Here is a 25,037-nt window from a genome sequence, read left to right on the forward strand (position 1 = left end):
CATCCCTTAGCTCTGCGGGGTCCCATCTGATGGACAGCCATGGAGGGCAGCTGCAGGAATCGGAAGCTGTTCCCAGATCCGATCACTTCAAGGGCAGCTAAACATTTGATAATCAGAAACAAGGAAAACAGACTAAAGGCAGAGATTTTTTTTTTCCTTCTTTCTTGTATAATTTACCCTTGGTAGACTGAAGCCTCCATAAAGTTCACCAGGGACATGATTATTGCTGTTGATTCTTCATGAAAAATGGTTGTCTGTGGTTGGGCGAGTGACAGCAAGACATTTTGAAGGAAACACAAAGCAAACCATTTGATGAAATGACAGCAGGAATTTATAGCTGGAGGCTCCTGCCAAATTGGTGTCAATTCATATTTGAACCTGACATCTGCTGTAAATCCTTACCTTGAAAAAGTGCTTTTTAAGCCAGTCCTGAGCTGCTGCATTTCTCGTCATCATACTTAAGGCTGGCTGAGGGATTTGCTGCAGGCTGTGTCTGAGTCTGAGCACTCCAGAAAGCTCAGCTGAGTGCACTGCTTCAAATTTCACAGTTCACGCACACCTCTCGTTCTTAGAAATGACTGCTGTTTATAGAGCCATTGTGCTCTGTCTGGAAGGCTTTCTTTCATCTTGGGCTATAGATAAGTGTCTGGTCTTTGATGGATTTTTGTGTCATCTTTGTTGCAGACAATGTCACAACAGATCAGGCCGTGGCAATGGGGAATGGAATTAATATTTCTTGGGATTCTTACCCAGACATGACCTGTGGCTACACAGTAAAATGGTGTCGTTCTTCTGGGTCTGAACCATGTATTGTGGACTGGCAGAAATTTCCTTCAAATGCAACAAATGCAGTGATAAAATCTGGTAAGTCAAAAATAATTTCTTGTGACTTTCTGATTGAGACCCTGAGCAGCAAGTGGAATAAGAGCAGCACAAAGCTATAGGTTGCAGATTGATTGCTGTGTACTTGTGTAAATATATGAAATTCTTCTTGGTACTGTGTTTATTTTAATTTCTTACACAGTCTTGCCAAATCCAAGTATCATCTTGACTTAACTTCTGTCATCCTGTGTTTATTAACTGTTTTGAAATAACCTCTTCTAGCTGTACCCCACAATTTCCTAACTCAGCCTAATGCATAATGTTTAATCTAGAGTTTGGGGTTTTATTTGGATTCTAAGCATAAACAGTGCTGCTCAGGATGGGAGAAGACTAATCCGTTGTTTTTACATCAGGCAGATACTTTTAAGTGTGACCTCCATGTGTTGGCTTGCTGTCAGCTATTGAAATTTCCTGGAACAGGGCACATTCCAGGTCTCTAGATGCTGGTGGGCAGATCAGGGAAATGAAACTCAGCTGTGGTGGGACTAGTAGCAGCAGCAGAGAAAAGAGAGAACCCAGTAAAGATTTAGGATTTTTTTCTCTGCTGTCTATGAGGCTATATATTTGCTTTTTAGAAGAATTTAGTATTAAAGTCTCCATTCACGAAAACAACTTGGAGCTGTGTACATAGGAAAGTTGAGGGGGAGTGGGACCTGGGAGGGTGGGGGCAATATGTTTTTCTGTCTGTAATTACAATGCTGTGTCCATGTTGTTTTCGTTTGTGCTAGCTAGAGATTGCTTTTTTCAAGCAGACAATACTGTGTCTGTCCAATGATGCACTGCTTTACTCCTGAGCTCTTCCCTGGGATGGTTCTTGCAGAATGTGACTCTGTGCGTTATCCAGCTGCTAGGGCTGGCTCAAGCTGGGAAATCCACCTCTGCTCTTAGTCTTTCTGGGAGAATCTCTCAGGCTGGACTTGAACTCTTGCAAAACCCATTTGACTTCTGTATAGTTTCACAGGGGCATCTTGTTTAGAAAAAAATCTTGAAAGTAGTGTACAGCCCTGACTTGAGAAAATCCTAGAAAGTGGTATTTATACATTATAGGATCAAACCTCTATGTTTCCATCAAAGACATGAGAAGCATAAATTTGATGACTATCTGTGTTTTGTAAAGTCAGTTCAGGACTGAAGTTCATTGCTAAGTTGCTTCACTGTAACTTTTGAGAGTTTTCTGCATATCTTTTTTGCTCCAGTAAGCCTGGTTATTTCAAAATACATTTGTATTTCTGAGGAGGCAGGATCTACATGGCTGCTGTGGGAGGAAAGGAAGGGGATTACTTCTGGTAACTTCAGTTTGTGTTTTCCCCATGTAAAGGGCAATTTATGCAATTTGAGTAGCTTGTTTTGAATCCTTTTTGTTTAGTACTAAACTTTCTCTGGAAGCTAGATTTGGTTACTGCTTCTAAACCACATCTGATGGCACAGCTTTGTAGGAATTAGAAGTAGGGATGGTATTTATACGATTATACTTTGAAATTTTTTAATACATATTTATATGTCTGCATCACATGAAATCTAAAAGTGTCATTCTTCAGAAGTGAAATGTTCTTACAGCAGTTTTCTCTTGCAGCTCTGTTCAAACCTGGCGTGAGATACAACTTTTCACTGTATGGCTGCAAATCCACTGGATATCAGTTGTTGAAAAACATAACTGGGTATATGAAAGAGCTGCGTAAGTGCACTTTTATCACTCAGGATCTCTGCAAAGTGAACTTAGTCTGTGTCTATTTTTAGTTCAGTGTTGGCAGAAGAAGACTGAGACCAGAATCCCAATGCAGTACTACTGTTTGTTCTCAATCTATAACTGTGATACATTTCTCCAGCCACTTCCAGTTCCAAGCGTATGCAATAACCCTGTATTCCCCAGCTTGTGTGGTGACACAGAGTGTCACGGCAATTTACAGCTGTAACTTGAACCACATGGCTGTGGTCCCTTCTACAGGACAGAAGGCAACTTTTTTGATTCATCAAATCAAAGTAAACTTCCAAGCACATTTGGTACAGCTCAGCAAATAAAAAAGTATCCATGATATTTCTGTTTGAAAGCACTTCTTAAATCTCAACTAGATTGTAGAGCACAAACCATCTTGAGAATTGCACTTGTATTCTGTCCCACACCAACCCTGTCTGGGTAACTGGGGTTTGACCCAGTGCTGAGCTTTGCTGGCCTGAATATGCATTAGTGTCTGAATGCTTTCTGTTCCCAGGTGTCTGAACATGACTTTACTCTTTAACACCACAGCTGTATTGTATTGTATTGTAACTACAGCACCCATTTCACTTTGGAGTTCAATGTGTTTTCTGCTAAAATAGTTTGCTTGGAAAACTGAGCTGCTGACATAATATGAGTCCTTGGAAAAGATGTTGTTTATTTCATCGCTAAGGTTGAAGGTGAGGTTAAGGCAATTTTACCAGAAACTCAATTTTCAGCCATTTGAATATCTGAACAGTTTATCTGAACAGAATTCTGAACAGTTTCCCAGAAGAGTTTTCCATATGTGTTATGAACAGATCAGACAGAAGCTTTCAAGATACAAAGACTTTGAGGGACTAAAAATGTATTGAATGTGCAGAAGAAATTTATGAGGAACTGAGAAATGCACAAGAGCATAGATTTATCCTAAAACTTCAGATTTGCCTTTGGACAGATAATCATCAGGAGAAAAATGGATGCATTCTTAAACATGAATTCAGCCCTGCTGGATCAAAGCCAAATGTCAGACTCAGTCCTGGTGCACACGACCTTAAGCATTATCTGCTCTAGCACTTTCAGTAGGCTTCAGGTATTGGAAAAAGGACTTGTAAAAACTGCTAAGAGTAGTTCTTTTAAGCTGAGATAGAACTCCATGGTAGGAATGTAGAGTTTGTTTAGTTTTAAGACAAGCTATGAAGTCACGGAGTTAAAGCCTTTAAAAGCTAATTTGTATCCTCTGAATGTTTACACAATCTTTTGGGGTTTGTTGCAGGAAGAAGGGTATTTACACATACGGGTCTGTAAGAAGGCTGACCAAAGAGAAATTTTTCTTTTAGCACCCCTTAGCAGATAATACTGCAGTAATTAATAAGTCCAACATAGCTGTATTTTTGTAGTATCTCCTGCTAAATCTTTCACATATACTTTACAGTGAGGAGTCTTGAGGAAAAGGTTGGAAAATGCTAGTCCCAAAATAAAACTGATGAAATACTTACATGGTTTTGGCATTTAATGATAAGGTAATTTCTTACTAGTTTCTTCCTTCATAATTCTCCCTACAGCTCCAAAAACTGCACCAAATTTTATTGTTGAAGAAACTTCTTCAGATTCTATATTGGTAAAATGGGAAGACATTCCTGTTGAAGAATGCCGAGGCTTTTTAAAAGGATATCTTCTTTCCTTTGCAAAAGGTGAAAAAGATGCTTTAAAGCCCAGACTTTCAGAATCAGGTAAATTAATTGTATAGATTGCAACTTCCTTACTTACATATTTCTTTTTTGTTTTTTAATAGTTTAATTTCACTTTAATAAAAAAGAGTCTTTAATAATAATTCAGTTGCATTACTCACTGTTATAATTGGCCCCTGATATGTGACAAAGGCATTTAAAATAATCAGCTCCTTGTGTGGTTAGAGCGCAGTTGTTTTTTAATATAAAGCAAAAGTTGGAGAAAACGTTGTCTCACTGGGGCCATAAAGTAATGCAGTGACTAAGTGGCAATGTGTCATGCTGTCGCCTGCTCAGATAGCCTGGGCAGATGAGGCGGGGAGGTTACATGGCTATATTTAATAGGGTATATTCTTCCAGTGCTTGTCCTGTCAGGAGTGAAGGCTGACGCACATTCATAAGAGGATGAGCAGGGGGGTAAGGAAATGAAGTCAATCTGCAGCAGCAGCACCACACTCCTGTGCTGTTCGGTGCTGTGCAAGCAAGCAGCATTGCTAGGGTTCTTTATTTCAGTTTTCATTTCATGGACTGTTCTTCAGGTTTCATATGCTCACTTCATGAAAGTTTTGCAAAAGCTGAGGTTGTCTTTTTGAATCCTTTCTTACAAAGTTATGCTTTTCTTACTGCTTCCAAACAAACAGGGAATCCAGAACTTAAAGTTAACAATATCACTGACTTAACAAAGAAGTCTATGAAAATACTTGATCTTCAAGGCAAAACAAGTTACCAGCTGGAACTACAAGCCTACACAGCTGGTGGGTTGAGCCCTCCGAACAGCCTCTATGTGGTGACAAAGGAGGACTGTAAGTTGATTTTCCCTGTTCCCTGTCTTTAGCACAGGGGCTGTACAATATATATAAAGCTGAGCTTATTTTGTTGGTTTGTGGGTTTTTTTCTCGTCCTGTAGGTAGTTTGGGCCTACAATCTAATTTTTTCCTTTATTTAGCTGGTTATTTATAAATACAAAAACTGGTACATTTCAGAGTGAGGGAAAGATCCTTTCCTATTACAGCTACTTTGTAGTTCATGGTAATGTATGCAGAAAAATAACTTCTAACCTACTACTAAATATAGTGGAATCTGAGCTTAGTTTTCTCAAACAGCCAGTTGTTTTTGTCAGGGTTCCCATAATGAATATCTACTAACACATGGTGGGAAGAAAGACATTGTGGAAATATTTATCAGTTTCAGAATTGTAAACAGATGCCTCTCTACTTTGAATTCAGTTTTATTGATCCCCTGACAGAAGCAAACACAGACAACTACAAAAAAAAAAAGATATTGACTTTGGGGAATGAGAGAAAAAAGTATTTCCTGTGAAGTACTAAACACTGGGGTGCAACTAAAATACATGAAAAATCAAACTTGAGGCATTTAATATCAATGGAAGAAGGCACTGGGGATGTATTGGAGCTAAAACGCAGGGGTTGGAAGCATTGTAAAACATATAAAAGACAATGATGTTTGTGCAATGAGTTGTTGGCCTAGAAGAGTCATTACCAGAAACTTGGCCAGCTCAGGTAGCGTGAAAGTGCAGTTCCAGAGCTTAGTGAGAATAGAATCACAGTAGCAACAAGTCTTGAGCTGCACATGAAACCTTCTGCAATTAAGCAGTCAGAGAGAAATATCTGCTGATTCCTGTAGTTATCACTGAATCTGTTTATGGATGAACTTTGCCCATCCAGCAAAGGGGAAGGGTAATGGTGTAGGTCACTGTTTGCAGTCCACTGCACTAGGTGAGTGTAATGGGATGGCCTTTAATTGGTGGGAATGTTAGAAAAGGCATAAAATTTGCTGGTAACATTGGATATATATTTACAGTCTTTTCTTTTTTTTTTATCCTCCAGCTGTAGGATTAATCATTGCAATTCTCATCCCCGTGGCAGTGGTGGTGCTGCTTGGAGTGTTGGCCAGCATCTTCTGCTACCGAAAGAGGGAATGGTAAATGCCTGCCTCAGGTTTTCATCTTTTCCTGGAAGTTTTTGCTTTAGTGCTAGGGTTTTCCATTATTTTAATTACTCCTTTGTTTCTCTAACTACCCAAAGATGTTAGTGGGCTTTGTGTAAAGGTGGGTGGCAAAAACACATTGTAGAAGGTGAGGGAGAAACTGAGTTGGAGAGAGGTCAGAGGGAGGATGCAAAAAGTTTTTGCAGGAGCCTGTCTCCCAGTGAGCACCATTTATAAATAGTTCCCAAGTGGAAATAAGCTGGTGACAAACTGTAATTTGTGTGCCCTCTACAAACAAAGGTAGACATACCATCTTCAACTTCTAGTAAATGTGGAGTATTAAATTCCCCACTTAAAAAAAAAAAAAAAAGGTTGCTCTTTTTTCCATTATACTCAGTGAAACTTCAACACACCAAATCTTTGCACCAGATGTCTTCAGTATTCTGAATTAAAGAGAGATGTCCTGACTCCTTTTGTGTATTCACAATCTGTTTCAGGCCTAGCTATCTTTATAATAGTTTATTCTTTCATCTTTAAAGGATTAAAGAAACATTTTATCCAGAAATCCCGAATCCTGAGAACAGTAAGGCACTGCAGTTTCAGAGGAACATCTGTGAGGTAACTCTTTTTTTAAATCTAGTATTTTAAGCTTCTGAAAGATAAAACAAGTTAAAGAATTCTTTTGCAAACTTACTCTTGACTCATTTGTTCCAATTGTAGAAAAAACTCTGTGGCAGGGGGAAACAAGCCAATTTACTGAGTAACTTCTGTCAGGTGCTATCTAGAGCTTTGTTGTTAATGCAGTTACTTGCAATGTTTGATCTAGGAAAGGACTGCTTTGTCAGAGTGTTAGAAGCAGAAAGTATGGAGGTGTGTATATGCTACATGAGCCAGAAAATTATTAACACTTTCTTTTTTTTTTATGTATTGGTACTAATGGCTGTGGGATGAGTAATTTGGGCAAGTTGTTGCTTTCAGATTTTCCAGATCTTTTAGTTTAGTGTCTCCCCCTTCTCCTTTTTCTCATTTCAGGGGAATAAGACACTTAAAACACTGGAAATGAACCCATGCACCCCCAACAGTGTTGAAGTGGTGGAAACACAGTCTACAGCTCCAAAGATTGAAGACACAGAGATGATGTCCCCAGCAGCAGAGACCACTGTGCCTGAAGATGGCTCTGACTCAGAAATGGAGAACCACGTTGTTGTGTCCTACTGCCCCCCTATCATTGAAGAGGAGATCTCAAATCCCCCTATGGATGGACCTGGGGGGTCATCTCAGGTGGTTTACATTGACATCCAGTCAATGTATCAGCCTCAAATTAAACCAGAGGAGGAGCCAGATATAGACTTAGTGACTACAGCAGGCTATAAGCCACAAATGCAGCTGTCTATCAGTGCTCTGAAAATGGAGGGTTGCTCACCTGTGGAGGAAGAATTGGATAAAACCACAGGTTACAGACCTCAAGCAAACACAAGCACCTGGAACATGGGCACTCCAGACTCCCCTGGATCAGTTGAAAGCAACAATGAAAATGCATCTTTTGGGAGCCCATGTTCAATTAATTCGCGACAGTTTCTCCTTCCCCCAAAAGATGATGAAGACTCTCCTAAACCCATTAACACAGGGTGGTCCTTCACACACTTTTTTCAGAACAAACCAAATGATTAACAGTGAGTCCTCACTGAACGTGAACTTGCCTTCTGAATAAGCTTTTATTCCTGATGTTGTAAAGAAAGGAAGAAGAAAAGTGCAAAAGGCATGAATTATTCTTGGAGACAGTCAGCAGAAGTTCTAGTGAGCTGAATGTTACCATGTTTAAGATAGTCGAAGTGTTAATATTCCATTGTAATAGAGGCCGAGAGGCCAAAATTATAGCAATTTAGTTATTACTCTAGTAAAATATACTGGATGTAAGGGGTACTGAAGTTAAAGCCCCTGATAATTATAGTCAAAGAACTCTGCCTACCTTCACATAGTGCTCCAAGATTAACATGGTCTCATGCAATTTATAACTTGGAAAGGTTGCTTTGCTTTGTTGTAGTTGTTCTCAACCGTGCAGACTCAAATGATGCAGCACCAACAGGTTTCCTTACTGAAGGCTTAATTTATCACAAATCTCAGCCTAGGACACGGAAACAATGTGGTTGGAAACTGTTGAGATCTTTTACCTAGTTATAAACTAAGAACAAATGAGAATGCTATTTTTTTTCTTCTCCTGTATGGAAGGTTATTGTCACTGTTTAACACTTACAAAGCAATGGCCATTCAAATCTGTTGCTTTTTAACTAGACACTAATTTCTGTACCTACTGTACAATGTTTATTAAATGTTTGACTCAGGGGTACAAACTTGGGGGAAAAAAGTGTAACACTGACTTAAACCTCAACAAGAACTGCATAAAGTTTAAAATTTCCTTTTTTTAAAAAAAGCTTAGAATGCTCTATATTTTTTTCTATCCTTTGGTTAAGGATTTAATCTTTCCTAATGTATTGCACTAATGCATTTTGTATTTCATAGCTTCTGGTCTGGATCTCCTGCTTCGAAGTGGTACAGTAGTCCATTCACCCTCAGAGTTCAGCAGTCTTTGCACTATGCAGTAATGTAAGCCACGGGGAAATCTCTGTCTACTCACCTTAGCTGCCATTAGAAGCAGTTTGGCACATGAAATTGGAGGTAGTAGGACTAGCTCCTTGATAAAAAATTGCTCTTCGGATGGTCTTTATTGTATTAACTTTGTATTACCTGCTGCCTGGCTGATCTTAGGTGTCAACAGGACCTTCTGCACAAATCCTGCCTGGGAGTACAAGGTAGGATTTCTCTAGTGGCAGAGAGAAACCCAGGAAGGTTTTAGTGCCGCTAATTCTACCTCTCCTTTACCAGATATGTGATGCAAAGAAAGCTTAAATTATGTACATTTGTGTGCTTAAAGGAGTGTTTAGAACAATCATCTTTTAAAATGCTTGTTTTCACATGTGCCTCTCTAGACAGCTGTAACCGTAACACTTTATTGTGTAAATTTCAGGCTGTGGCATACATGAATTTCACTAGCTCACAGGAGAAACTTTCAAGAAACTTACCTGTTTCTTGCTGTAAAACACAGTGGTGAGGCATCAGACCTTGGAAGAGCTTGATCAAAGAGGGTCTCCATAAAGTCCTAGCCAAATCTATTTTTTTTTTTAGCTCTCTGTCTCCTTAGTTACTTTGTGTTTTGGTTTGGTTCTGCTTTTTTTTAATAAATAAGACATGGGAATGGTTTTATAAACAAAACAGATACAGAAACTGAATTAGCTAGGCTGCTAGTTGAAAACGTGTGAGAGCAGACCAGGAGGATGACTATCATGACAGAGATTTGGTCTCCAAACCACATGATCTGGCCATCAAAATAAAACCAAGCATTAGGTTAAACCTAATCATAGCAATGCATTCTGCAGTTTCAGAGGCTGGCATGTCTCTGCCATCTCCATAGAATGAAAGTGTAGAGGTGTTTCAAAACTTACAAAAAGGCAAAACACTAAATAGTTACCATAACCAGTAACAACTGCCTGTGTGTGCCTCCTGGAAGAGTGAACTGTGAAGAAGTAAAAAACAGACCAGTCTGCAGGCCTGGCAGAGTGCAAGGTGTCTCTGAAAGAACAGAAAGTGCTCATTGGATTCAGCTATTGAGCCTTGGAAATAGCTAAGCTATGAGTGAAAAGACAGTCAGTGCAAAGAGCTGACGTCCATTTGTGACCAGGAATCAGCACAAGGGGAGTGTCATAGCCTATTACTCCAAACATTAAACCAACACGTGAAAGGAAGCAGTTATGCCCTTTTTGATTGATTGCTGGGAGGAGGCTAAATCCTAATAGTAATAACTGTTATTCATAATTCTTTTTTAGAGTATTTCTTTTCACTAGTGTAGATTTGGCTTAATGTGTCTATCTCCTAAGATGATTGTTAGTTTGTGCTGCTATATGCTTTTAATTGAAAGCAGATGATGTCATGGACAGTGTGTATGGGTAGTGGTTTGGGGTTTTTTTATAGAGCAGTTTCTCAATGCAGAGGAGCAATCAGTATTGTATGGTGATTCAAATGAAAAAAAAAAAACCCTCTGTAGTGGAACAGCTGACCATGAAGAATAACTGTGCTTTTCATATGGCTGTGTATTGCTAGAAGCAAAATCAAACTGTAGTTTGAGAGTACTAGCAATTTTTAATTTGGAGACTGGAAATCAGGGCAGCTGCAGAGAACGAACAGAGCTCACAGGGAGCAGTTCAGGACCATTCACAGTGTTCACATGGTGAATCAGTTACACACAAGCATCACATACTCAGGTTTCCCAGTGTGCTGCTCTTCCTATTCAGTAAAGAGAACAACATTTTAAATTGCTTCATTTCTTAGGGATTAGGTAAGGAAAAGCTCCACAAATGCATGGTCTGCCTCGATGTTTATGCTATAAACTCCCTCTTAGCAAATTATTCATCTCTTATTTTTCTTTTTTTTTTTTAACTTTTGACTATACATTTTTTTTGCCTAGTGTTCTGACTTCCAGGATGCAGGGCAGAAAGGTCCTGTTAACAGCAATGGCTTCAGTAACAGAAGAGTGGGACAGATGTGGGAGAGACACAGGCTTGTGCAGTATCTGTAGCATCATTGTTGCTTAATGCTGATGAGCCAGTAAGCAGTTGTCAATCCAGCACTTGAAAGTTCAGCTGCTTCACCTCTGTGGTTTCCTCTGAGCCTATCCAGTGCTGCCTTTCAAATGCCTATCTCAGACTTCAGCAGTGAATTCAGATGTGTAGGGAGAGGTGGTGTGCTAATGTTGTGATCAGGTGAAGCCACCCCTGGGTGCATGGAGCAGTAGGGATGAATGACAAGGACTGTCGGGGAACAGACTTACTTTCTGAGCCCAGGTACCATTTTAAACCAGTGAAGCATCTTTAGGAATGTCTTTGAACCAAATACTCTTTCAAAGCATGGTGCTTTTAGCCTCTAAATGCTTTGATAACAATTGTAAGCTTCAGAGGGGATCAGGCTCCTTGTACTAGTGCCTTCTAGCTTCCTGATGAGCCTCTTCGGACATTTTTTTTTTGAAAATTATCTTAGGAATCTTAAAGTTTAAACTGCATTTCCTTACCATCATTTTGTGAAAGATCTTATCCTTTATTGAACATTTATTTTGCTTTAGTTCTTTTGGCTTTTTACTTTGGTTTGTAGAAGAGTTGAAAGTGAAGCTTTTAAAAAACTAAATTAAAAAAAGAACAAAACAAAAACCAAAACTCAGCAACTTCCAGAAGGGATATGACCAGAAGGGATTGTGTCCAAATTACTATTATGCCTAACTCAGTGCTTCAGACCTCCAGGATCAATGTTCAGAGAGGCAGGGTATTAATGCCAAGCAGTTGCTTTCTGAAGAAAGTCATTGGTTCTGCTGCTTTTTGTTTTTGAGCCATGCCTGTCATATGTGACAATTTAAGTTTTGTAATGGGTTTTTGTACTGATCACTGTATGCATGGAACATTAGTCACATTTGATGTATCACTGTGCACTCTCCTATTTGACACATTCATTGTTTTTGTTCTTCTGGCATGCACAGAGATCTGGGATCTCGGGTTTGTGTGTTAGATTTTTGGTAGATCTGCATTTGATATACCTCACAGAACTACTAGTTAATATATCGACAAAACAGTAAGCTAATATTACAGGCAGGCAGTGAATTACCTCCCCTGCTAAGCAGTGGCTGTATAGGCAGACCAAGAACCTGATAACTGAGATTCTTTATTATCTCTAGTTGCTGCTTTCATGGGTAAACCATTTCCAAAGGGAACCAGTATCTGTGTTGTCTGTCATGGCTCAATTGGCAGATGCACTGTGTTTCTTCATCTTCAGTTTAGGTGGGGGACCAGAACTTTCCCGTGCCAGGAACGTGGCAGCAGCACACTCCTGCTGACCTCCAGCTTTAGGCTGCTCTAAAGAGGCATTTTCAAGCCACCTTTTTCGTTGCTGTTGATAGGTTCATCTGGGTAAAGCTTAGAGCTGTGGTGTTTTCTGTGACCATGTCCTCCAGGACACTCAGTTGAACATAAATAGCAGCAAAAATGTAAGCAACTGGGTGCATTGGAGAGAGAAGGTGTTTAGATATCACTGAAAAGGCAATGATCAATTGCGTGCTCTATTTTAAAATAAATATTGCTTTGTAAATACAATACTTGTATCCCTGCAAGTAGATAAAAAAATAGTAAAATAATTTGAAATGCATAAGAACAATGTAACATTTAGAGAATGAGATTGCTAACAGGGCTCTGTGTACCATAAACCTATGAAGAGTTTCCCATGTAAATAGCATCTTCTGTTCTGCCACAGACTTTGATGAAGGCTTCGGTGTAAATGACATTTAATATTTGTAACACCAAGTTCTAACTCTTTATGCACACATGTGCTTACATCATCATGTGCCTAGGTGCATATGGTAGAGGAAGTCGGCTTGCAATCGCTGAAGTGATTTTTTTGGAGCCCTGTGTGTGAATATATACCTTCTGAGACAGTTTTGTCTAGAGGAAGCAGCTGCCATCTGTGCTCCTCCCAACACACTTCACACCACTTGTGGTGCTGTGCATTTAATGGTGCTCTGCATGGCTGATGCTCAGAGATGCTGTTCGCAGTTTGCAAAATTTGTTGGTTTTTTTCCTTGCCTTTTCCTTAGCCAGCCTGGAAACACGGTCCCAGACCCCAGATGCTAGATAAGGATTCAGAAATGTTAGTGTTTAATTTCCTTATGTTTAAGACTGTCCTAAATATCTCATTAGGAGCTGGAAAACAGTTTCTTCAACCACAATTTTCTTTCCCCTCCCCCATTTATATAACTCTGGATTTTCCCCAGTGTTTTTAAGATAGCCAGTGTTTGTTTCCTTTTTGCATGTTATACAAACAAACCTCAGATGATATTGGCAGGCCTTCTGTAACTTTACAAGTTGTCCCAGGGTGCGTGACAATACTTCTCCCCCACAAAACATCTATTAATTCCTTCTGCTTTTACAACTAAAAAAAATGCCTCCAGAGGACTTTTGCATTTTGGAGGGCAGGGGCTCAGCTTCCCCATGCGGGTGAGCTGGTCTAATGACAGGGTGTTTCATGAGAGGATGGCGTTAATCCCTCTCCAGTCTCACCCTCTTCTTGCAACAGCACTGCTCAGGTGACTTTGTGGTGCAGCAGAGCAGATGAAATCCTTGTTTTTTAATATGATACCTAACAAAATCTCTAGGACAGTCCCAAATCTGCACTTTGACTGAAAGCAAGCTTCAGTGGAGGTGTATGCACAGCTTCCGCTGGAAGGCTCAATACCTTTGCAACTCATTTGGTCTCATATTGTGCAAAAGGTAGTGAGTAAAACTAACCCAGAGACAAAGCAAGAAATGAAGTGTTCTCATTTTCATTACTTGGATTAAGAAAAATTAAAAAATAAATAGCTTGAGAAGGGCAAACTAAAATAGAAAGGTCACTCTCTTTAGTAGAAATACAATTTAAAAAGAATCCTTGAACATCATTTTGTCAATGTTTTCTTAATGTGGTTCAAGAATGGCTTTGGATGAACATTTTATGTTTCATAGCATGTCAAAAGTTTGTAAAGCTGGGGATAACAAAAAGAGAAGACAACTGAAACAACTCATGTCTGAAATCCTACTTGAAGGTAATACTAATTTGAACTTTGAGCCTGTTGTGGTGCACAAAACATCAGAACTGGTGTAATCATACAGGTCACCTGAAAAAAACACACAACATTGTACTATAATGCTGTAACTTTAAAACATATACTGTGAACAGGTTCAATGTTTTTTTAGCTCTTTTTATACCGTATTTTTTACAGCATAAATAATTTGCTTAGAGATGTTTTTTATGTTCTGTTTTTATGAAAATTTTAATGGACTTTTGTTTAATACTAGTGAAAATATTGTTTGCCAATTTCAAATAGTCATCTATAGAAGTTAATTCTGAAAACAAATCAATAGACTGAGCTGAAAAAAATAGTCTTCATAACACACTAAATCTAATAAGTCATTCAGCACATTTTTGTTGCTGAATGATACTGAAATCTTCCAGCTTCCATGTCTGCTATTAAAAAATTACTTCTTTCACAATTTTAGCAAAATCATCACAAGGCACTTTAATGAAGCTGTAGCATGTCAAGTAAAATACTGTTTCAACAAAGTGTATCAATATAAAAATTTATCAGCTAAGCAGTTAAACAAATGCATGCTTAAAAAAGGAAGCATGGGATCATGTTGGGGATATAATATTTCAGTGTGGCAGTTGACATTTAAGACTAACCTAACACTAAGATACAACTCTGCATATATTTTAAACCTAGTTTGCTTGCTTGTTGTAACTCCTGTTGTATTGCTTGGGTGTCTAAAAGTAAGCATGTGTTTAACAATTTTGCCATTGTATTGCCATGAAATTTAATAAATATATTTTCTTACACTCTTATATGTCTTCATATTCTTTGCTTTCCTATTTATTTTTTAAGTAAGAGTTAAATTTTGATCATGCCTCAGTACAAACAGAGTTATTTGAATTTTGTGCCGGAGTAAATAACCACAGGATCTAGCAAGAACAGCCTTGGCTTCCTGATAGTCAGAGTGGGTAGTAACAGATACTCCCCAAGTGGCTTCTCCTCAGCACAGCAGACCCTAGCACATCCAAGGCCCCCTGAAGCCCTCCTGTTGTGATGCAGTGATAGGAAGAAGTCCTGGTCACTTACCTGTGTCCTCCTCAGCTTGTGGCTCTAACACAGCTAGGGGCTGATAGGTGATCCCCCTGCATTCCTGGGCTGAGGTGTGCAAACATCAGTCACTGGAGACTCTTCAGTAGTCCATGTGGTGGACGTGTCTGCATGGTGGACATCCCTGTGCCAGGATGAAAGGTGTAGCGGCAGGATGAAGGGGCACAGGCTGTGCACTGTGGGGTTGGTTTGAGTGGCATAGGACACTTTCTCAGCATGTTTTAGTGGAACAGAGAGGACCAGCTAATACAGTGGTTGTAACATGGGCCTTAAGTTTGAGGTCATTTATGTCTTGTCATTGTGTCCTAGTGACGGCCAAGGAATTTTGTGGCTCATCTAACCCACAGCACCTTCATTTGGGAATGGCACCTGAACTTAGCAATGTGTGAAATGACAGGTGCCACATCACAGCATGTCTGTCGCATGAAACCATCGTGGCATGGTGGCACTGTGCCCTCTCATCTCTTTGGAGGTGTTCTGGAAATCAGAGTCAATTCCTTGCCTCACAATTCCTTGCCTGCAGATCTGTAAAGTTTGGTGTGACAGCACCTAGGCAGGATGTGGGAGCTCCTCTGAGCACTGGGGAGGTGTGGGATTAAGGACTTTTAGCCAGACTGAAGAGTACTGCTCTGAAAAGATTGAAACACTTAGAGCTGTGGAAATGAGGAACGGCTTCAAGTGTTCCAAAAGTGAAACCCACAGCTGCCCTCTCCAGCCCTGCTACTGCTTTGGTCAGAGCAGGGACACCAGGGAAGAGTTCCAGACAGGTCTCACTCCATCATCTGTGTCTCAGGTCTAAAATAACAGGGTCATGGGTTTGCAATATTTTCTGAAGATACTGAAAGTGTTCAAATACAGCTCATTCAATCCTTGGCAAAATCAGGCTAATCCAGCTGGGCTGGATATTTAACACAGCTCCTGGACAGCTGGAGTGAGTAGAGGTACAATCATCATGGAGATACTCATGCAACAGCAGCACCAGAGGACCATGAAAGCAGGAGGTTTTTTTGCAGGGACCAAGAACTGTCCCATATGTCACCATCACAATGAGGGTGGAGAGAGGGAGACACCATCCATGTCTTCTGTCCCTGTTCCACCCTGTTCCAGCACACATCCTTATCTTCTGCTTGACTCTCCCAGTGCTGCCAGTGCTAGTGTCTCCCAATGTGGCACTGGCTGTAGCATTAATGTACAGCACTCCCCTGGATTTGAAAATTTCTCTCAGCACAAAAATAAAGCTTAAAGTCCCTATGTATGAAACATTTGTTAGCTGTTAAAAGAAGTCTGTGTTTTGGTAAGAACAATCAGTTCAAATAAAAACTGTGTAAACATGATGATAAATTGGTGATTATGCTTTTGAATTCTGTTTTGCTGACACTAACACTGAAAACTGTAGAGAGGGGAAAAAATGGAAGTAAGTGAAATGGTAAAGAAAATATTAGATATTGCTCCTCCCATGTTTTCAAAAGACAGAAAAATTTAGGAAAATTCCCCCATGTCCACAAAAGTAATGACCTAGGCTGCCACTTCTGCCAATAGAAACGATTTAAGAGTCTGCAAAACAAAACATTAGGTTGGAAAGCTGCTGTTTTGTGAGACAAAGCATAGCATGTGTGTGCTCTGCAGCTCCATTTCTTCCACGCTTCCCATACATCTCAGTAACATAAAGTGCTGGAAAACATGGCCTGTGGCGACAGTGTTGAAAGAATTGGCACAGTTGTTTTCCTAGAAAGAAAGACTGAGGGAAGATTTAAAAAGAATGAGCAGGGGAAGAGGAACAATGTCATCTTTGTCCTGTGCACAATGAACAAAGAAAAATGCTGTGATGGTGAATGGATATTCAAAAGAAATCAGGGCAGTCGGTCACAGCACTGCCAGGCAGTCTCCATCACAAGCAGTTTGACAAGAGGGCACTCACAGATGGGTCGAGTCCTGTCCATAGGGACAGGGACAGAAAACCAGGACCTTGCATAGCTGCAGTGGCCACAGGTGCTGGCACCAGGCTGTTATTCATGAGTGAAATGCCCAAGTGCAGAATCAGGGACACAACATCACTTGAGTCAAACCAATAAAAAAATGGAGTGGGAGACAGTAGGTGAAGGGAAACACCACACCCCCGCCCCCCCACCGCCCACACCATACAGAAAATAAAACACTGATAAAAGATACATCTGTCTGATGGGATGTGGCTGTTACATGACTGCACTTTATCTCAGCCTTTAAAGTGAGGAGATTTGGCCCTTGAGGGGTGATTGTGTTGTGGAGGGAGCTGAGTGTGCAGAGCTGGAACAATATATTTCCCACCCAGCTTATTTTGCTGTGCAAATTGAATGAAAACTTTTTCTCAAAACGAAAGCCTGGCTGACAAAATAGTAACTCTTAACAGGCATCTATTGCAGGGTAATACTCCATCAGGGAATGGGCAACTTCCCAACATTGGCAGCCCCCTCCTCCTCCTCCTCCTGTTTGCTATTTTGCTCCCTGGGGCCAGGCTGGGAGGACTGGGATGGAAGTGGGCACCTAGTTGACTACCCAGCTCAAACCAGTGCAGCAAGGATTTGCCTACCAGAGGGACCATTGCTGAGTGTCATTTGGCTTTAGAATCCCTTGACTTGCTTTATTTTTCTTTTTTCCTTTTTTTCCTTTAGGATGAAGCACATTAAACCCAACTGCTGATTCCCAGTAGCTGCTTCCCACTGAGATGTAGGAGTAGTAGAGAGCAGCAAGACACACTTTGCCCTGAGCAGAGCAAGGGACAACCAGGAAGCAGCTCTGCCCAGCAGCCAGAGCTCAGCACAAAGCTTGACTCAGCCCTCCAAAGCCAGTACCAAGGCAGGAATTTAGCCCTACTAAGTGGAATGTTATATATTTTGGGATTAATGTGGAAAATTAGTAAGAAATATAAGAACTGCTAGTTAAGGAAGGAGATTAAATTGCAAGTAGAGGTACAAGCTCTTGTGACTGCTGCCTTCACTGCTGGTTTGCACAGGTACCTGCAGCAAAAGGGACACGGCTCTGCCAACCGGCAGGAACTTACCCTGTTCAGCGCTGGGGTCATGCATCGCGTCTGAGTCAGCTCGAGCAACGAGTAATGTGCTAATAAACATTCCTGGAGACAGCGAGCAGCATATGGAGGCCAGGAAAATGACTAATCATTCTGCCATGTCCTGTCCACCTTTCCTTTCTCCTTCCTGACCCAGCATCAGTGGGGAGGGTGGTAGAGGGCGGGAGACAGAGCCTCCACATGTGGCCTGACAGATGTTCCTGATTTTCTGGCACCTGACTCCTGCTCAGCCCCTGGAGCGGAAACCAAAGACTCTCTCCCATCCCCAAGCCTCACCAGAAGAGAAGAGATGTTGATGAGGGATGTTTCTCAGATTATCTTTAAAAAGAAGGCAGAAAAGATTTTTTTTGGTTGTTTTGGTTTTCCTTAAATGATTTAAACCGCTCAGCATCTTTGCTATTCACGCCTCCACCCCCCGCCCGGCCGGCACGGCGCAGCTGTGCTGCTCCGCTCAGCCTACAGGGTTGCAGCATCACGCTGCAGGGTGACGTCGCCAGCCCCGAATTCTCGCGCTGTGATAAGCAGAGTTGGAAACAAGCATTTGGAGAGCTGCCGTTTGCTGCTCTTCTTTTTCCACAACAACAACAACAACAAAGGTGTTTCCTACCCACTCCCCTCCCTACGCTGCATTTCAAAGAGCAGCTTTTGTTTTGGGGAGGTACAGCCTTGTACCAAAGCGCCCGGTATCCTGCAGTAAATTATCTTAAAATAGAGACCTCTCCCGCCAGATGTTTGTCTTGGAACTGGTCTCCAAACCCTGTGACAGAAATGAAAGGATGGGAAAGGTGAGACATGTAAGACAGAGCAGAGGATGATGCTGTTTGTGGATCATGGTAGTGCCCCATCAGCAGCAGCACAAGAGGTCCTCAGGATTAGGGGTACAGCCATTCAAACCTCCCTACTCTGTGCCAGGTCAGAACAGATCATTAGCATGTGGGAAACCCCTCAAGCTCATAAAATGTGAGTTTTCCCCCTCAGGCAGCCAGCAGCTCAGACAGGACCCAAGCACAGGCTGTGTCTGGCCACTGCCACAGGGCTGCACTGAGCAGGCAGAAAAACCTTCAGCCTCCAGAGGTTTTAGTTTTCACCCTTCTCAAACCCAGCACATTTTCCTTTTACATCCCAAGGCATCAAATTCCACTTACGTTCATTTTAAAGGCACATCTTGATCCTGTATACTTTATCCTGCTTTTTTCCAGCCATGGAGGTTTCTCCTTCCCCATGGGGCTCCCCAAGCCAAACCAAACTTTGCTTCTCCTGGGAGGAGAACCATGAGTGTCTCCAGTTCCTCTGCAAGCTGCCCATGTCTTCTACAGTCCTTTTCTTCTGAAGTATCATTTGAGCAGGGGGCAGAGCACAGGTGTACATTACCTGGTGGGACCACCATATATTTTTCTGTTACTTTCTGTTTCTAATAAGCGCCTGCATTTGTTTTTGACCATTGCTACCTTATCTACAAGGAGCACAAGATCTTTCACCTAAGAGATCGGGGTGTCCCTTCAGCATGCAGGACAGGAGCTGAGGTGTCCTTGGCAGGTATTTGCCTGTGCCATTATCTAGATTTGCTGTAGGTGGGATGAATCTAGGGAAGATGTTTGATCTCTCAGGGAGCCAGGAACACTCTGAGCACAGTAAGAATGCAGCAGAAACCTCCTCACCTCCATTGCTTTCACCACATCAGGTCCTTTTAGTTCACAGGCATTCAGGTGAACCTGTGCCCCTGAGGAAGTTTGTGCTTTCCCTCCCACGGGCACGTGGCAGGCTGTGGGGTGCCCTGCTGCATGGTTGGTATCTCTTCCCCCATCCCACCCACCAAAGGCTCACTCATCCACTTTGAATAAAGAATTAAGGAATAAAAATCTCCAAATTATTAAATTCTGGACCTCTCTTTCAGTGTCTCAACAGCACTCTGTTTGCCTGCTTAAATTACACTTTGGCAATCAAGAGTGCATAAGTGCTGTTCCAGTGCCTAGAAAACATAACATTTGAAGAGGACTGTGACCTACCAAGGTCTCTTGCACTCCCTTTTCTCATTTTCCCGACATTAAAAAAAAAAAAAAAGTGATTTATCATACCACAGTAGCAAGCGTTTGCTCTTTTTTCCTAATCTTTTAATCTGTTTAAGACAGGAAAGCTTCATAATGTACAATTTTAAACTGTCAAAATTTACAGAACAAAAAGAGTCAGATGTAAAACTGGTCATAACTCACAAATATCCCCATTAAAACTGTATAATACAGACATTAAGCCACAGGTCCATTTTCTATTTTTAGGAAAGTGTGCAAAGAGCTAATTGTATAATACATGTAGACGTTAAAAGTGATGCCATGTAAGCAGGTCTGCTGCTGCTATAAAAAATAGACAAGTATAAAATTACTTCTACAAAATTGGTTCATTGTTTTTGTTGCTTGTAATAAAAAAGTAGACTTGTAAGAACGTTCCTCCTCAACAAACAACAATATTTTGAAACCAGTCATTGTAACTGTTATCCTGTTACACAAGATGAAACATAATTTAGCTACATCAGAGAGTGGTAGGGAGAACTGCTTGTTCCAGGACCTACAGGTGGATGCAGAAATACATGCTGCCTGATGGTGTAGTTGTTGAACAGCACAGTCACTGTATCACTGCAGGGTGGGGTGATTGAAGGTGTTTCAAGACTGCTTTCTCTGATACTACAAAAGTTAACCTAAGGACCACAACACAGTCATTGAGCTACTTGTAACATCACACTTTGCCGTTTGCACAGATGCACAACCTTTAGCATTCACTACACACTTAAGGGGTAGAGGGCACGGTTCATACACAAAATACTTGGTTTCACTTGGTCAGGAAAGGAGAGGAAAGGAGAGGGAATGAGAGGGAAAAGTGTTCTTCTTTTTCTTTTATGTTTCCCTTTGGCTTTATCACCTTCCCAGATGGCAAACATGGTCCGGCTGTAGAGGACTGCATCAGCCAGCTCTCGCTCAGCCACACACACAAGCACACGACGGGTCCTCAGCACCGGGACTCCTCTCTTGTCACTTGGTCCCACACGTGTTGATGTTCTTCCCGTTGGTGGCATCCTCCACCAGTGAGATGTGGTAGTCGGTTGAGAGCGTGAGGTGGGAGATGCAGCCCACCAGCCCCCGCAGGTACTGCCGGTTCGTGTGCAGGGCAATCTCCTTCATGCCACCTGTGGGAAGGGCAGCCGTGAGGAACCCTTTACCAACATGGGTGTCTGCTCCTGCTTGGCAGGCTGCACACCCAGCAGTACCATTAGCCTTCCTAGAGCCCCTCAGAAGGGAATTCTAATTTACAGGTTCCTCTGTGTTGTTTTAAATAAACATTTTCAGCGCTTGAAAGTACAGAGGGGATAAGCAGGAGGTAATGAACTAGGATGTTAAATATTTGTTCCAGAAAACCTAGCATCAGTAAGAGATGAATAAGCTTGTGCCCAGATCCACTAAGCTGTGGGGTTTCCAGCTGCCTCTTGCTGTTTCTCCATGTACCTGCCAGGAGTACCATAGGGCATCCTGTGGTGCTGGTCCCTTCTCATACCAATTCCTCCATCCCATTCAGAGAGGCCTCCTCACAAAAAACAGGCTGTGGAGGACTAGAGGCTGCTGTGTAACACCTCCACCAGGAGCTGGCCAGAGCTGGAAAGCCCTGCCTTGCAGATGACCTTGCATCTGTGTCCTGAATGTGAATAATTAGCACTCACCTATGTAGAGATCTCCATTGATATTTAGCTGCCTCATTTTCCCAGGGGATTTACCAGTCCTGGCACCATAATCGTCCACAGTTACTTTGCCAGACTGTCCATCCCTGAAATGAAAAGCAAAGCACTCTCATGCATCCAGCCTACAATCAGAAGGCGGGAGAAGCAGCAGCCAGGAGACCAAGGTGAGACAGAGCTTGGAAGGGTTAAAGGTAAAGGCTTGGGACTGGGAAGCCCCACAGACACAATGTTCTATGGCAATCCAGACTTTTCAGGTTTTAGGATATTTTTATAGATGTCAAAGACCTGTAAAGTGTGCAGGATGCATTTGCAGAGCAGAAAGTGCTGGAAAAGAATCATATTTCACAGCTAGGGGAGAGGGGAGGATGGACACATTCTGACCTGTTGTTAAAAATCAAAGGTAATTTAAAAGTAAACAGCAGAAGCTTCAACAGAAGGGAAAAAAATAGGCAAGCTAAGGTAAAACATACTTCTATGTGGGGTATGTCCAGCCCCTGCCCTGGAAGGAGGCCTGCTGAGATAAGGAGATTGCATAACGTCCCAGCAAGATCCCCTTGGAAAAGGCAGCACTTCTCGGTGAGGGTGAGAGAAAACAAGAACCATGATCCTCTGGGAGACCCTATGTAGATTCTTTGTAACCCATCGGTTTCTACCCTCTCACACCCACCCTTGTATCTCTGTAAGATCTACCCTACTCCCCCTTTGAGTTCGGAGAGCTGGTCCCTGGCCTCCCCTTCGCAGGGTGCGGACTAGTAAAGCTGCCTCATGCGGAACTGCTAAACGAGCCTCTCGTCTCTCTCCTCCTGGTCCAGCCTGGAGTTTGCCTTGCAGAACAAGAGCTGAAATCACTCTTGATGAATCACTAGAGAGCTGACAGCCTGCTGAGACAGGCACCCTTCTGCGAAGGCACCCCGGCGGCCGAGGGAGTGCCACAGACCTCTGGCAGGCTGTCCCTTGTGGGACACTCTCTCTGGAGCGGTCACGGCTTCCTGGGTCTGAGCCACAGACCACAACCCGGCTGCAATACTTCTAGGCAGCTTTGTTTCTCACTAGAGCCATTTTACATATGGTCAATAACAGTACTGACAGAAAAGCTACTTGATGGGTTCCTATTCTCACCGAATTTGGTAACAAGCTGTACTAATGTCAGACTGTGATTTCCAGGGAACCAACCTCTCATGAAGAGAGGGATGTGTGCTTTCCCTGCTGAACACAGTTGCCTCCCATGAGGTAATGAGTTATAAATAAGAGTTATATATACACTGCAAGATGTCTGCACCTCCTCCAAATAGAAGAAGTAGGTTTACACTGTCTGTGCTCCAGTGCTTGTGCCAGCCCGCAAAATGCTCACTAGGGAATTTCAAAATGCAGACATTAAAGAAAAATACTCTTAACCCAAATGGTATGGGTTTAATAGAATGTCTGTCAGAGCCCCAGAATAGCCCTGCATGACTTTGGCAGCCTGCCTTGAGCTGTGCTGAGCTGGCACTGTCACCTCAAATACAGCAATCTTTGTGTACATCATCCTCAAACAGCCAAGCTGCTAACAGTTCCACTCCTAGGCAACATGTGAGTGTGGAGCCACAGTGATTCACACCCCACCAGCACCCAGACATGCCAACCAGCATCTTTAATGGCAGGGTGGCCCCCAAGCACCTCCCAGATGAAGCCTGTCCACTTACCGAACAGCCTTGACTCTGTGCCACCGGCCGTCGCTGAAGGAGCCGTTCACCGTGATGGAAGCAATGCCACTGCCCAAATTGTAGCTACAGTTTAAAAAAATGGAAGTGTTAACTGCCTTCCTTGAAAGGACTGGTTGCCCGCCAAGTTTCTCAGGCATCCTTACTCCCTTTTGGCTCAGATTTTGGGGCAACCAGAGGAGTCCTTTGCAGTCCCAGCAGCAGTGCTCTTATTTTGCAAAGTCAGTCTCATGGACAAGCAGGCAAAACTCCCTGAGTCAGAGCGGGTACCATCACCATTCCCATGGGAGCAAGAAGAAAGCCTCTGCAGGGTCATTCTTCCCCAAATCAGGGGATTATGCAGGCCAGACCTTTGGACTAATGGGAGACAGCAGTCTCTGCTGGACTAATGGGAGACAGCAGTAACCATGCAAACATGGTTAATAAATATTTACAAGAGCAAATAAGCATGTGACCTATAATAGATATACAAATCATCTGAATTGTAGGGAAGGTTGGGACCTGTGATGTTAGAAAAGATGAAGTCAAATAAATGCAGAGATAATTATGAAGTTACCTGTTTCAGCTGCCACTCTGATTATTTCTTTGTGTTTGCTTCTACTAAAATTACTCAGCAGATATAATGTCCCCATCAAGTTTACACATCAGGCACCTTAATTTCTGGGTCCCTGAAGCTTGGGCTAATCTTAAAAAAGGAGAAGTAGATGCTACAGCACAGTGAGCTATTGGGTCCTCAGGATGAACTAGACAGAGCCAGCTGCTGCTGGACTTCAGCCCGTACCAAGCAGGAGGGATTAAAGCCAGCATCACTATCGCTTCAAAAAAGACTGAACATGGAATGAACTCATCGCCAGCAAAGACTCTCAAAACAGCACATTAAACTGTGAGCTGCCCAGAGCAAGCTGATTTTCCTAAATTTGTTTCCTGGGGGCTTAAGTGAGTCTCAGGCAAGCACCTGAATTACGCACGATGCAGATACTGGTCGAGGTCAAAACCAAGAGGATTTAGGTGCTAAGGATTGCATCAAAGTGTTAGACCTTTGATTACAAAAATGAGGTTTATATCCCCAGTGAATCCCTCTACAATAGATGTCCCCCTACAACAGTGAAATAACCTTCTACAGAAGCAGGGAGCAACAGAAAGGATTTACAGCAGCAGGTACACTGTACAGGGAATAAGATGATAGAAAATGGGAAAGAAAAGGTGTGTTTTGAATTTCAAATTGGATCAGAACACAGACATCTAAACTTGACCTGCAGGAAAATACTTCTGACCAATTCACAGCCCTGATAGTCTTCTGACCTCACCTCTCAAAAGGTGAAAACCTAGCACAAGGACCAAGCTTTTGGAAAGATTATTTTTTTTCTGCATTTGTCCTTTCACCACCTTTATTGTTGCTCCCCTTCAGTGAGCAGTGATTGCTTATGAAAGTTCTATTCTGGTAACTCAATCTTTCGCCTTCTTAAATACATGTGGAAGGTACAAATTTTTCAGTAAAATTCAGCTGGTTTATTCTAAAGCCTTTGAGTATCTTCATCT

At 42.0% G+C, this 25,037-nt stretch overlaps 2 protein-coding genes across 7 annotated transcripts in view; one reads left to right on the forward strand and one right to left on the reverse strand.

The window, feature by feature from the left end:
* Nucleotides 1-14,715, forward strand: part of LIFR (LIF receptor subunit alpha) — a 51,614-nt gene extending 36,899 nt beyond the window's left edge. For all 3 annotated transcript variants that reach the window (XM_082300985.1, XM_082300984.1, XM_082300986.1), the window contains 7 exons: nucleotides 685-864; nucleotides 2,456-2,557; nucleotides 4,141-4,308; nucleotides 4,947-5,108; nucleotides 6,153-6,246; nucleotides 6,792-6,870; nucleotides 7,285-14,715. In XM_082300985.1, coding sequence (XP_082157111.1) covers nucleotides 685-864; nucleotides 2,456-2,557; nucleotides 4,141-4,308; nucleotides 4,947-5,108; nucleotides 6,153-6,246; nucleotides 6,792-6,870; nucleotides 7,285-7,923 — 1,424 coding nt within the window. In that variant the 3' untranslated portion in view covers nucleotides 7,924-14,715. The remainder of the gene's footprint in view (nucleotides 1-684; nucleotides 865-2,455; nucleotides 2,558-4,140; nucleotides 4,309-4,946; nucleotides 5,109-6,152; nucleotides 6,247-6,791; nucleotides 6,871-7,284) is intronic.
* Nucleotides 14,716-20,480: 5,765 nt separating this feature from the next.
* EGFLAM (EGF like, fibronectin type III and laminin G domains) overlaps nucleotides 20,481-25,037 on the reverse strand; it is a gene marked incomplete at its 5' end in the record, with an annotated part of 79,202 nt that continues 74,645 nt past the window's right edge. For all 4 annotated transcript variants that reach the window (XM_082301948.1, XM_082301950.1, XM_082301947.1 and 1 more), the window contains 3 exons: nucleotides 20,481-21,252; nucleotides 21,781-21,884; nucleotides 23,481-23,564. In XM_082301948.1, the coding sequence (XP_082158074.1) occupies nucleotides 21,098-21,252; nucleotides 21,781-21,884; nucleotides 23,481-23,564 (343 nt within the window). In that variant the 3' untranslated portion in view covers nucleotides 20,481-21,097. The remainder of the gene's footprint in view (nucleotides 21,253-21,780; nucleotides 21,885-23,480; nucleotides 23,565-25,037) is intronic.

Source organism: Coloeus monedula (genome assembly GCF_965178545.1).
Source record: "Coloeus monedula genome assembly, chromosome: Z".
Lineage (NCBI taxonomy): Eukaryota > Metazoa > Chordata > Aves > Passeriformes > Corvidae > Coloeus > Coloeus monedula.